This window comes from Phyllopteryx taeniolatus, chromosome 1 (genome assembly GCF_024500385.1).
Source record: "Phyllopteryx taeniolatus isolate TA_2022b chromosome 1, UOR_Ptae_1.2, whole genome shotgun sequence".
NCBI lineage: Eukaryota > Metazoa > Chordata > Actinopteri > Syngnathiformes > Syngnathidae > Phyllopteryx > Phyllopteryx taeniolatus.
Window position 1 is genome coordinate 33,029,458 of NC_084502.1, and position 14,178 is coordinate 33,043,635.

Below are 14,178 nucleotides of genomic sequence, written 5' to 3' on the forward strand. Positions count from 1 at the left end.
TGTCCATTATGGGAGAACATTTAAGACTTTTAAGTGCGCCTTATGGTCGTGGAAATACAGTAATTCATCACCTTCGAGGCACCTGTATTCCACACACAACCTGCTTCCACTACAAGGTACTTACTTGTCAAATTACTGTCTTTTTTTTATTAGCAAATTATGGTGGAAAATAAGTATTTGGTCACCTACAAACAAGCCAGATTTCTGGCTCTCACAGACCTGCAGCCGCCACTCACCTGTATTAATGGCACCTGTTTGAACTCGTTATCAGTCTAAAAGACACCTGTCCACAACCTCAAACAGTCACACACCAAACTCTACAATGGCCAAGACCAAAAACCTGTCAAAGGACACCAGAAACAAAATTGTAGACCTACACCACGCTGGGAAGACTGAATCTGCAATAGTTAAGCAGCTTGGTGTGAAGAAATCAACTGTGGCTGCAATTATTCAAAAATGGAAGACATACAAGACCACTAACAATCTCCCTCAATCTGAGGCTCCATCAAAGATCTCACCCTGTGGGGTCAAAATGATCAAGAATGGTGAGCAAAAATCCCAGAACCTCACGGGGGGACCTAGTGAACGACCTGCAGAGAGCTGGGACGAAAGTAACAAAGGCTACCGTCAGTAATACACTACGCCGCCAGGGATTCAAATCCTGCAGTGCCAGACGTGTACCCCTGCTTAAGCCAGTACATATTCAGGCCCGTCTGAAGTTTGGAAGAGAGCAATTGGATGATCCAGAAGAGGATTGGGAGAATGTCATAGGGTCAGATTAAACCAAAATAGAACTTTTTGGTAAAAACTCAACTTGTCGTGTTTGGAGGAGAAAGAATGCTCAGTTGCATCCAAAGAACACCATACCTACTGTGAAGCATGGGGGGTGAAAACATCATGCTTTGGGGCTGTTTTTCTGCAAAGGGACCAGGACAACTGATCCGTGTAAAGGAAAGAATAAATGGGACCATGTATCGTGAGATTTTGAGTGAAAACCTCCTTCCATCAGCATAACAATGATCCCAAACACATCGCCCGGGCACCGAAGGAGTGGCTTTGTAAGAAGCATTTCATGGACCTGGAGTGGCCTAGCCAGTATCCAGATCTCAACCCCATACAAAATCTTTGGAGGGAGTTGAAAGGCTGTGTTGACCAGCGAAAGCCCCAAAACATCACTGCTCTAGAGGAGATTTGCATGGATTAATGGGCCAAAATACCAGCAACAGGGTGTGAAAACCTTGTGAAGACTAACAGAAAACATTTGACCTCTGTCATTGCCAACAAAGGGTAAATAGCAAAGTATTGAGATGAACTTTTGATATTGACCAACTACTTATTTTCTACCATAAAGTGCTAATAAATTCTTTAAAAATCAGACAGTGATTTTCTGTATTAATTTTTTTATTTGATTTCCTCATTTTGTCTCTCATAGGTGAGGCATACCCATGATGAAAATTACAGGCCTCTCATCTTTTAAGTGGGAGAACTTGCACAATCGGCGGCTGACTAAATAATTTTTTGCCCCACAGTACATTAATAGTTGAGGAAGAAGCAGGTTGCTAAAGGGAGAGGGTATTTCTGAGAATAAAATTGAGTGTCTATTTGAAAGGAGGCTCTCTGCCTCCACCCAGCATGTACGTCCGTTTGCGTACATTCTGCTCACAAGCTTTGCTTTTTTATTCACTTGTACATTACACATTATTATAAGTATTGATGTAAAACACAATATTTAATGCTTTATATATACTGTTCATATGGTTTAGTGTGGCAGCACGGTGACTGACTGGTTAGAGCGTCTGCCTCACAGTTCTGAGGAGCGGGGTTCAATCCCCGGCCCCGCCTGTGTGGAGTTTGCATGTTCTCCCCGTGCCTGCGTGGGATTTCTCTGGGCACTCCGGTTTCTTCCCACATTCCAAAAACATGCATGGTGGGTTAATTGAAGACTCTAAATTGCCCGTAGGTGTGAATGTGAGTGCGAATGGTTGTTTGTTTGTATGTGCCCTGCGATTGGCTGGAAACCAGTTCTGGGTGTACCCCGCCTCCTGCCCGATGATAGCTGGGATAGGCTACGGCGCGCCCGCGACCCTAGTGAGGAGAAGCGGCTCAGAAAATGGATGGCTGTATGTTTTAGTGTGGCACGGCGGAACAGCTTTATAAACCAGGAAATGTGTTTTCCCGTGAGGGAAAGCATATGTGCAGCGACGTTAAGACGCCGATTCAAATAATGAATAGTGGCAAAACCAGTGGCAGACTGATGGGTCACTCATGAAAACTGACAGGCGACAGTTCATTCGGGTTCAGCTGCGTCGCTCGGTGTGCGATAGCCTTTAGACGTCATGATTGTGAAAGTGACAAGTCACCGCGCTTAAAGAAACGCCTACATATGTTGGCCTGCATTTTACTGAGAGAGAAAGATAAAGATATATGTTGTCAATGAGTAATTTTCGTCCAAACTCAGTTAATATGGATACTTTTCTGTGGCACCCCTGATGATTTCTCACTAGTGTGCCACGGCACCCTGTTTGGGAATCACTGGACTACACAAAAGACAAATTAGACTCAGAACTAAAATCCAAGGTATAATACACACACAGGAACACGGTGTGCAGTTTGTGACTACAAACTGTTGTAAATCAACATAAGTTTAGTTAACATCAAGCCACTGTGAAATATCTGTTGATCATTTATGAATGAATCAATATAACTAATGTAAAACTTTGACTTATTATCAAGGAAAAAGTTTGTTTTATTGCCGTTATCTCTGAAGATAAGGACAAGGCAGTCTGATAAGCCGTTGTCTTTTTTCTGAACCCGTCTTTAGAGATGATAACCACCTTGACAGTAAGGTCAGTCAAGTTCTATGTGACAAATGTGCCGAAAATGAGTATGTAACCCTGCATGCTCCTGTTTTCCAGGTGAGCTGGGTGTCGAAAGAGTGGGCAAAGAGAGCGGCGCTCCCCTCACACGTCGTTACCATGTTGGACAACTTCCCCACAAATCTGCACCCCATGTCTCAGTTTAGTGCCGCTATTACGGCCCTTAACAGCGAGAGCAGCTTCGCACGCGCCTACTCTGAGGGTGTGCACAAGTCCAAGTACTGGGAGGTGAGTTGTCACACTTACATTGGCCTTCAACATGTTCACTTGTACGTTAGGTATTCTGTTTAAAACTCAATTTAACGCATCTCTGTACACAGAAATGTCCTTGTCCACAGTCAAAACACATTCACATGCTGTAAAGTGCATGCCAAAAGAGGCACTATAACCAAATATGTGAGGCTAGTTTCACCATTAAAAAGCCTGACGTACATTCTGAAATACCGTAGCAAGAATGGTGAATGAAAGAAGTGGAGAATTCTGCAGTTATTGGGCGGCAGTAGCTGATCCATAAGGAGGCTTTGGAGGGTCACGCTTCCAAATGAAACGCTATGACAATTTCACCATTATCATGACCAAAATTATCACAATTATCGGCATTACCATGCTATTCCAAAAAATAAAAATAAATAAATAAATCACAAATACATGAGGAAAACATTGCAAAATGATTAGGAGTACAAAAAATATAAAATCAGCAACCTCATGTAGTTTTTGACATTGGAAACCACACCAAGTGAACTTTCACGCAAGCAGGACCCCACAAGACGTGCTTTAAATTACTAAGACCACAGAGATATATTTAAGTGATTGGACTCTCCTTTTAATCAAATAAAAATGACTGCAACAATGTTTTACAATTCAATTAATCATATGTGACTATAAACAACAAAATTCAATTAAATGTTTATTTTCCATTAGGCTACTGGATGCACAAACTACATTAGTTTTAATTTTAACTTAAGTTCCCAAACGGTCTTGGTTCAGGGTCGCAGTCACTGTTTTCACGCCCGATCACGGACATCTCTCACTGCATGCCTGAATGGCTATGGTCTAGTTCCATGTGGTGTGCAACAAAAATATACCGCAAAAGGTAAACACAATTTCCCCTTCAGTTATTAGTAGTTTAACAAAAAATAGTAATGCAGAGTTAATCCAAAATATCATGCACTATTATAAAGTGAGCAACAAAAGTGTAAATAAAATGGTCATGCATAATGAATTGATGGCATTGTACGAATAAACAGCCAACATTAACACTGTTTTTCTTTCTACGCACGAATACTGCATGTGTTCACCCTCATCCTGAAACAAGTTACCTTAAACGCAGTTTACCTGTGGAAGACCTGCTTCTATCGTCGTGATCTTTTATCAGTATGAAATAATGAGCTGTGGTACATCATAACTAATACACTGATTGGCTGACTGGCCCATGTGACAGGCTGCATTCGAAGCGATGTGGAAGGATTGCAACTTGCTACGGCGTACTATGCCTGTCATAGCGTTGCTTCGCAATCAGTTCGGGGAGATGTGACTTGTTGTTCGCACCGGATTCTGTCCCACCAGACGCAGACCCATGGGCTGGGATAAGGGTGCTAGCGGACCACCGCTTCCCAAAGCCAGTGGCCTAGGTCCACTCCGTACAAATAGACATAAATGCAATAATCATCTTACATAGTTTCCCGTCTTCGAATGAAATGTCCACATTTCAAAAGAAAACATATTACAGAGGCTGCTCAGAAAAATAAATAATTTTACAATATCACTAAGCGGCCAAAATTAAAATAAGAGTCAGAGAAACAAAAAAGTAGCTTCGCCCAGTAAGAAAAAGGGAGGCTTTTTGTTTGTCCTGCTTTCAACTCTTTGCCCAGCTGTACAGGTAACCTTTCTGCAATACTGTGAGCTTTCCCACGATATCGCAATAATTATCATACCATGACATTAATACTGTGAGATATAGATATCGTTACATCCCTTGTAGGTAAATTCTTTAACACAAACAAACCACCTTGACACGAGGCTCATCAATAGTAGTGGCTAGGATACTAGCCTAAATAACACACTAGTACAAACTGACGTGACACACGTCATGAATGTCATGACTCTTTGAAACCCCCCCACCTCTCGTTGGCTATCTTAGTATGCCTATGAAGACTCCATGGACCTGATCGCCAAGCTGCCGTGCATCGCAGCCAAGATCTACCGCAACTTGTACCGTGAAGGCAGCAGCATCGGAGCCATCGACTCTAACTTGGACTGGTCTCACAATTTTACCAACATGCTGGGCTACAGCGACACCCAGTTTACTGAGCTCATGAGACTCTACCTCACTATCCACAGGTGGCACACGCTGATGTGATTCCTTCTCACAGGGTTATAGTTGACTCAAAAAAATAAATAAGCTGAATGCTGTCAACAAAGTGTTTCCCCTTTGCTGAGAATTGACTTGTGGTGGTCGGCAGGGTGGCGTCGTAATGTTTGATAAGCGCATTCAAAAAATTCTAGTCAAACAAAGGTTTATGAACTATGCTTATTTATTGCGTAACAATATAATTTCCAGTTATCTATTTATAAAGTTGACCATTTCTGTCTGAGCAATGGATCTTTATTTGCTTTGAAAAAAAACTTAAGTCATTAATTTAACATTTTTCTCAAACAAGTTGCCAATCGTTCTTTTCATCTGATCATCTGCAGCTATTTCCACTCTAAATCTGATGGAGCTAGGCCACTCACCTAGGCTGATTATAGCAATTTTTTTTACAATGATATATTTTCTCAAACTTTCATAAATGATAGTATTGTTGTTGTTTTTGTAATGCTACTGACATAATGATAAAGCATCATAATTCAAGTATATCCCTAAGAGCAGTTACCCTAATTCTCAAGAATATTGAACATTGGCATTGAAATGTAGAAATAACCATAAGCGAAATGAATTACTAATGTAAAAAAACACATGCAGTTTTTAAATTTTTAATTATTTATACATTTATGGCAGTCTCCAGCAACAGCTCGAGCAGAAATACTGGCACATTTATTAATATATGTGGGTTGGGGTTTTTTTTTCTTCCCATTTACACTGATGGGTGGACAGTATGTGGACAGTGGACAGCATGTACTGTGCACCTGCAGCACTGTTTGTGACGCAGCTTTCTGCTCCTTAAGTGTGAGGGAGAAGGGAGGAAAGCACGCCTGTCATTTACTTTGAAGAATCATTAAGAGCCGTTTGTTCATGACCAACACATCACTGGAGACCCAATTTATGATGTTAAAATGTTAATTTATTAAGGACCATATTTACTGCTTACATGTTTTGACACTTTTATTTTTCCCAGGAGGAAGCACTTATTTTCCAAATTATTTGTAAAGGAAAAAAATGTGTGGGTGTGTGGGGGGGGAGGTATATATAAATATAAATTGTTGTGAAAGTTGATGCAAGTTAACTGTGGCAGGGGGGATTTTATGGAAAGAAATCTTTCAAAGCCTGCGAGAAACAAAGCAATTCAGAGAAGGGGGGGGGGGGGCAAAATTTGTTTTGAATGTCAGTAATTTTTTTTCTATCAAAGTTTGGGGGGGATCAATTAAAATCAGGTTGTTGTTTTGTGTGTGTGTGTGTGTGTGGGGGGGGGGGGGTTAATGTAATATATATAATATCCTCATATGTTACCGTGTTCAAAATTGCATGCCTAACACAAGCTAACATTTGTGTTGTGACAGTGACCATGAAGGAGGCAACGTCAGTGCCCACACCAGCCACTTGGTTGGCAGTGCCCTGTCTGACCCTTACTTGTCCTTCAGTGCAGCTATGAACGGCTTAGCTGGTCCTCTTCATGGCCTGGCAAACCAGGTCAGTCATCGACGGACGTATACACAGCCAGGCCACCTTTTTTAGGTTAAGGTTTTGTTTGTCCTGACAGTCTTGTCATCTGCTTCTGTTTGTCTCCCAGGAGGTGCTGGTATGGCTGACGGCACTGCAGAAGGAGCTGGGAGGGGAGGTGTCAGATGAGAAGATGAGGGATTACATCTGGAACACGCTCAAGTCCGGAAGGGTAACGACTGCCAGTTCTTTCCATTGATTAGAAAGTAAATGACATGCAGCTTCTAGGGCTAGAATTACATAAACTAAATGTTTACGTAAAGGAAATGAGATATCCTCACATCTGAATCAAGTAGTATATGTAGAGTAAAAATGAGAATGTGATCTGCACAAGGTTTGCCCTTTAACAACAGTCACATTACTGTGTTGTTAAAGGACAAATGTTGTTTTTCAAGCCTGACATCATAAGTAAAATAAACAGATGACGGATTTCTTAAATAATCATGTAAATTAAATTTTTTCGTTAAACATGCAGTCCCAACTCTTAAGGCCAACTTTGTACATGTTATTTTTAGAACAAAACCTATTTTTTATGCAAATTCAGTAGTCTTGATCATTGTGAAAACAAATCCACAGAAGAACTACTTATCCTTTGTTTGCAGTTTTCAACCATTTTGCAATGAGCATTGCTAGCTGCCCTAAGTTTAAATTTAAAACCATGTGGTGTTTTTCCTTATTTAATGAAATCCAGAACTCCACACATAACTAAGGATTTGCGAGAGGAAATATTTAGCATAACTTCACGATTTACAATTGTTGGTTTCTGCAAACAACCCAGAGGAAAAATCACTTTTCACACACTTGACACCACAGGATAATCGCTCAGGATAATCTTTTAGAGACATCTGACATTCGGGCCTTTGCTTACTAATTGGAGACAGGTGGGAATGCTCATATTCCCCCACAGTATCGCTTTGTGTGTGCCCCGCTCTTGGTGATGCTTTTTGAAAAATAAATATTAGAAGCCTTCTGACACACATCAGCTAGTGAAAACTTGTTGTTGAGTTTGTGTGTAAAGCCTGGTACACAGATAGACATCCGGGCTGTTTTTGTCCCAATTTTGCCCCTTTCCGACCAAGGACGTCAAACGCCAGACCATCTTATGTTTGATAAGATTATTCTGTAAAATTATTTTTAGGTCTGAGGTGTGTTAAGAGTGAATTTGAATTTGTCTCGTTTATAGGGTCCGAAATGGGTCGGGGCTGACAAACTTAAATATTGAACGCGTTCAATATTTATGACCAAAGGTCTGTGTTGAGAATGACATCTCCTAAGTCACGACGCCGTGAATTGTCGTGTGTAACAGAATATAGACAATCAAATAAGCCCCCTTACTGGGGAACACGGAAATGTCCATAAATAAAAACAAAGGTCCTATCCGATATATTTATTTATTTTGTATAAATGTGTGATCCCCAGACGCCAAGAATTATTTTCCAAAGCGAGTCCTTTTTTTATGAGCTCGCCATTTTTACAAAGCTCTTGCCTCCGGCAACCTTCGGAAACACTCTGCAAACAACGGTGTATATCCAGAAGTGTTTTTCTTCAGTTTTATTAAATCACGTGTGATCACGGAAGATATCTGCCTCGGATGACTTATTCTGAAATTGGTGGTGAAGCAGAATCTTTGTGGGGTGTGTACACCACATGTAACATGACCAAAACAGCTAAATGCCTGATTTTGTTATCTTCAGGTATGGGGTGTGTAGGAGATAAAAAATAAATAAATTTAAAAAAAAAATACCAAGCCTAACTGTGAGAGCTGTTTTACTTGCTAGCTGTTTTACACACAACACTCACTCTTCAACTGATCACTCCTGCGCATGGCAGGGCAGCACCACAACTGTCGAAAGTTTGTTTAAGCTTGACATTTTTTTCTCCCAAGCATTAACCAGGAGTTTAAAGATGAGTCTTTATTTTTGTAGCGCATATTTTGATATGCTGTTTCCACTTCGGTTTATTTCCAATAGTTGGCAGTTTTTTTCCCCCTCTTCTGCCCTCCCAGAACATGCAGTGTTTAGTTTGGCAGACAGCTAATAGTTCTCCAAATAAGAGGCAAAGTGTTTTGTGACCAAAATGTTTATTCAAAGTACTTTCAACACAGAATAACTGCCATTATCATTGGCCTAACATTAGTCTGCTATCTTAATGCTAACATACAATGGGAAATGCCAGGGACGGAAAAGCTAATAGAAGTTTGCGCCGTTAAAGCAATAATTTTAAACAACTGTTACTTTGTCATAAACAAGGCAGTAACATACAAAATAGAACATACAACAGTACTCGTGGGAATATATTCTCTCTGCTCTGTGGAAATTAGAACTGTGGAAGTGTAGCTTCAGCTACAGTTGAGTTTGCCATCTACTTCCTGATGTCATTGATCAACTCTACCTGTGTTACACTACTGCCACTGTCAGGCTAAGCCAGGGGTCAGGAACCTTTTTGGCTAAGAGAGAATGAAAGCCAGATTTTAAAATGTATTTCTGTGAGAGCCATATCATAGTTTTTAACACTGAATATAACTAAAAAAGAAAATGGATGGCTGGATTAAAATGCTTGGGAATATATTTTGAATAGTATTTTTAACATTGTAATGTTTTACTTTAAAATGTCCAGAATTATTCATTATTTATCGTGTTAAGAATTGTCAAGAATCTAAAATTGTCCGTAGGTGTGCATGTGAGTGCGAATGGTTGTTTATGTGCCCTGCGATTGGCTGGTGACCAGTTCGGGGTGCAACCCGCCTCTCACCTGAAGATAGCTGGGCTCCAGCACGCCCGCGTCCCTTGTGATGATAAGCTGAATGGAAGATGAATGAATGAACTAAGATTTATCTACGAGCCGGATGCAGTCCTCAAAAGAGCCACGTGTCTCGACCCGTAAGGTGTGCACCCAACAGGGGGCAGCAAACTCTTACTGAACTTTGGTCAGAAGTATATTGTTTTTTGTGGATGTGGCATATATACTACTAATAGACCAAACTTTATGGTACAAGTTTACTGTTCTAATCCGGACTGTATTTAATTTTTTATTTTTATTTATTATTAGTTTTCACTAATAGAAAAATTATCAATGGGTCACAAATGGCCTGCGAGGAGGACTGACTGAAAAAGCATGCCACCCTTTGCTAAGGCCAAGCGTTTTTTGCACCTTTATCCAGATCTTCACCAACAAAGGATTATTCCTTGCTTCATGTACCACTGTAAAGGTACAAAGCGAAAGCAGAATTGCACAGAAAGAAAAGAAAAAAAACCTAACTGTATGTATTCTCTTATTTACTGTTTTCCTATTTCAACGTGACTGCTGTGTAAAAGCTTGAAATAGCGTAGTGGTTGACTAACACTTTTGGACTGTACTGTAACAATACGCCTGAATAGATCTGTTCAGGTTCACTCTAAAACAGGGGTGTCCAAACTACGGTCCGGGCCATGTCCAGCCCGTCGTCCATTTTTTTGGGGGGGGGGGGCCTCGGCATGTACTAAAAATCACAATGTATTGCTCTGTGATTTATTTATTTTTTTTTTTTTTTTTTTTTCCCCCTCATATCTCGCCTCCAAAGAGACTGGAATTCACTCTGTGCATGGATCTCAGCTTGGGCCCATTTGCTTAAACCGGAATGAACGGGGGGATTTCTCTCAGGACTGTTTGTCTCTGTGTAAGCTAGTAGCCTCGCTCGTTTACGCACACACACTTGTGGAGAAATGCACGGAAAGAAAGGTGAATGCATTTTGCAAAGTGAAAAGCAGAAGACCTGTGGGTGAATATTTCAGCTTCAAAACAAATAGCAAGATGAGCCCACAGTATGCTGCATTTGTTTTTCTCCCGACATGAAATGTTCACTGCCTCTTGAGGCGTTTTGTTCAGCAAAGTAAATACAAACGGAACATTGCGCCCACATTAAGTGAACGTCGCAAAAGAAATATTGCCTTTCAATACAGTTGAAAGGCCAACATTTTGAGACATGCATAGTATGTTTTTAATATTTCAACTGATATACATGAGACCAACATTGTCAGACATACACTACAGACCCTTTGCAAAAAAATAAATGTTTATTACCATAATTCCATTCAAAAAGTGAAACTTTCATAGATTATAGTATCAGGGCCCACAATTTAAAAGAGTTCAAGTATTTATTTGTTCATTTTTACATAATTTGGGCTTCCAGCTCATAAAACCCACAAAATTAGGAATTCCAAAAATTAGAATACTGTGAAGGGAGAATATTTTAGTACTCAAGTATCCTGTTGAAAATTCTATCAAACGATCGATTATTTGGATAAACTATTTTTCTTGGTTGAAGAACAGTTTTGAATACAAAAGAGAAAATAAGACCTTTGACTTAATAACGTACGACGAGTTGGTTTACTTTTTTATATAACCAACAATTTGTATTTCTTGAATTCACATTGTGCATAAAAGATAAGGTATTTTTTTAAGCATAAACAGCCTTTGTGCGTCACTTAACCAGCTAGTGTTTTAGCATTTTTGTGACTTATTAATACATTATGTTCATGGGTGTGCATTTATGACCTTAGACCAGGAATAGAACAAATACTCTTTGTACAACAATTTTGGAAGTGTTCAATTTGTTCAAACTATGAGGAAACCTCGCATGAGAAAAATAATTCCTTTATCTCCTTAGACCAGAACCCTCCTCTGTTTGGGTACATGATGATCTATTTTACAGTTCTTCCTCTCTGGCCGCATTTGCCACGCTTTTCACCAACTTGGCTCAAAGTTTTGCCACTTACAGATCGTCAGATTGGCCACAAGTGTACTCACTGAGCAAAGAGCACACTATATGCACCACTATAATTTTCTTATACTGTCCTTGTCACGGTAAAAAGAAAAAAAATCAGTTATGTCAGTAAAGAAGACTAATGTTAAGCTCACTGATTTGCGCTATGTTAACTTCACCTCTGTCTCTCGGGTCCCGCGATGCGGCATAATACTTGGAGAGAAACAAATGCATGCTCTCCTTGCATTTCAACTATAAAATGCAACCACACTTTCGCAATTTTTCTTTTCTCTCTCTCTCCTCAATTCGGCGTCGCATTTTCAACCGCTGTCTTCCTGCTCCTCAGTCGAATCGCTTCACTTCCAGGTCCACGCATCGGTGACGTAAGCGCGTTGTCACATAAGCCACTGCCTGCTTCCGTCTTCGCGACTATCTCCACGGTAAACTTGATTTGCAGTTTTGCTTTTCAATGTGTTTTTTTTTTTTATGCACAAAATGCAAATTTTGACCAGCAAACTACGATGCAAGACTGCTTAATTTGAGCCTTGCGCACATATGTAGGGAAGCAATATTGTGCGTATTTGGACGCTGATTCACTTTATGCTTCCCTGGTCATTTGTGTGTGTGTGTGTGTGTGTGTGTGTCATCCCTGTATAAGTATCCTTTTCCTGTGACAAATTTTAATAAAGCTATGAATATTTAACACCAGTGAAAATGCACCAGTTTCTGGCCAATGTCTTAATCCAAAAACAATATGGGTTGAGAGTTTAAGTGTGACCTTTTTTTGTTCAGTTTCAAACTTTCATAACTTTCTTAATTTTTTATCCTATTTTAAAAAGGCAATTATTGGAAAGCTTGCTAAACACAGAAACAGATAACATATCACCATGAATTGTTGAACGTTTAAGTAATTATATAAAGTTTAAAAAATGTCAAGCCTCAAACAGTTTGCAGATGGTGGGCAGGTGATGTGTGGTTTAATTTGGCACTCAAACATAAAAAAAAGATTAAGTCGATGAGACTCGATAATGAAGAAACACTATAAATTAAAATACACAGGAAGGAATCAATATAGCACAGTTGATAGGTATTTGTAGTTGATAAAATTTGAGCCATCATGCCGGGTCAGAATAACATCACAAGGGACCTAGCCAGCAGTGGGTACAAAATATTTGTCTGCAGATTGCCCTATTTACATCACAGTTGAAGAAGTATGGAATAATATAAAATACAGATTACCATCCATCCATTTTCTGAGCCGCTTATCCTCACAAGGGTCGCGGGAGTGCTGGAGCCTATCCCGGCTATCATCGGGCAGGAGGCGGGGTACACCCTGAACTGGTTGCCAGGCAATCGCAGGGCACACACAAACAAACAACCATTCGCACTCACATTCACACCTACGGGCAATTTAGAGTCTTCAATTAACCTACCATGCATGTTTTTTGGGATGTGGGAGGAAACCCACGCAGGCATGGGGAGAACATGCAAACTCTACACAGGCAGGGCCGGGGATTGAACCTGGTCCTCAGAACTGTGAGGCAGACGCTCTAACCAGTCGGTTACCGTGCCGCCACAGATTACCATATGGATTTTTAAAACAATCTTACTCGCCTTGAAGTTTTTGAGGGGTGTTGTCCATGAATTGTAACCTGTGTACTTGCTCTATAGAGAAATTGCAAAGGTGTGATTAAAACTAGGACACGCCATGTTCTACGTCATCGGTAGTGCTGTATAGTGGTAAGGTGAATAACGCTTGGTTTTAGTGTGTTTAATAATTAGAAGTTGGATTTCAAAGTGGCCCTTGCATCCCCCATTTTTTGTGTATGTGGAACCTCAGAGAGAGAAATGTTTGGACACCCATGTCCCAAAGCTTTGTCAATGTAGTAATTGATAACATTTGATGAAACATGCCCTCTTCGCGTCAGGTGGTGCCAGGCTACGGTCACGCCGTCCTGAGAAAGACGGACCCGCGTTACTCCTGCCAGCGTGAGTTTGCCCTCAAGCACCTGCCCAACGACCCCATGTTCAAGATGGTGGCTCAGCTCTACAAGATTGTCCCTGATGTGTTGCTGGAGCAGGGCAAGGCCAAGAACCCTTGGCCCAATGTGGACGCCCACAGCGGCGTTCTTCTGCAGGTGAGTCTACAGTGGATGTTAGCTGAGGGTTTACGGAGGGAGGGAAAAAAAGCAGGATGGCGCCTTTTTGAAAGGGAATGCCGGAAAGTCTCAATTTATGTGTTACAGCCAAAAAAAAAACGTTCGCTTTACAGTGTTGTCTTAGAATTTTGTGCGGTTTATGAGCTGACAATTTTTCTACTTTGTTGCAAGCCAAAATCTGAGTTAGGTGCAAGTTTTAGATACACCACCTCAAGTGAAGTAGAAAAAAAGGCGCTGTTTATTATACAATGCACAAACACAAAATGAACATTCGCAAGCAGCTACAGTCTGCTGTAACTCACGCCTAGACCCTTAGAAAGACTTAACTGGCCATGCTCCTTAAAGGCACGCATACAACACTTTACAGGTAGTTGTTTCAGGCTTGTCCATGACAGACAGCAATCATGCTTTTGAAAATCTATTTTTTTACATTCTCTGATACGGTGTTAAATTGTTTTTATACAATGCAGTTCTATTTTTCTTTATTAAAAACATGCAACAAAAAATGATGGTGGTGGTTAGGGC

The 14,178-nt window shown here is 40.5% G+C and overlaps 1 protein-coding gene across 1 annotated transcript in view; it reads left to right on the top strand.

Moving 5' to 3' along the window:
* cs (citrate synthase) overlaps positions 1–14,178 on the top strand; it is a 36,550-nt gene that overhangs the window by 19,432 nt on the left and 2,940 nt on the right. The window contains exons 6-10 of the mRNA XM_061790027.1: positions 2,916–3,104; positions 5,017–5,216; positions 6,594–6,723; positions 6,824–6,925; positions 13,423–13,632. Of these exons, the coding sequence (XP_061646011.1) occupies positions 2,916–3,104; positions 5,017–5,216; positions 6,594–6,723; positions 6,824–6,925; positions 13,423–13,632 (831 nt within the window). The remainder of the gene's footprint in view (positions 1–2,915; positions 3,105–5,016; positions 5,217–6,593; positions 6,724–6,823; positions 6,926–13,422; positions 13,633–14,178) is intronic.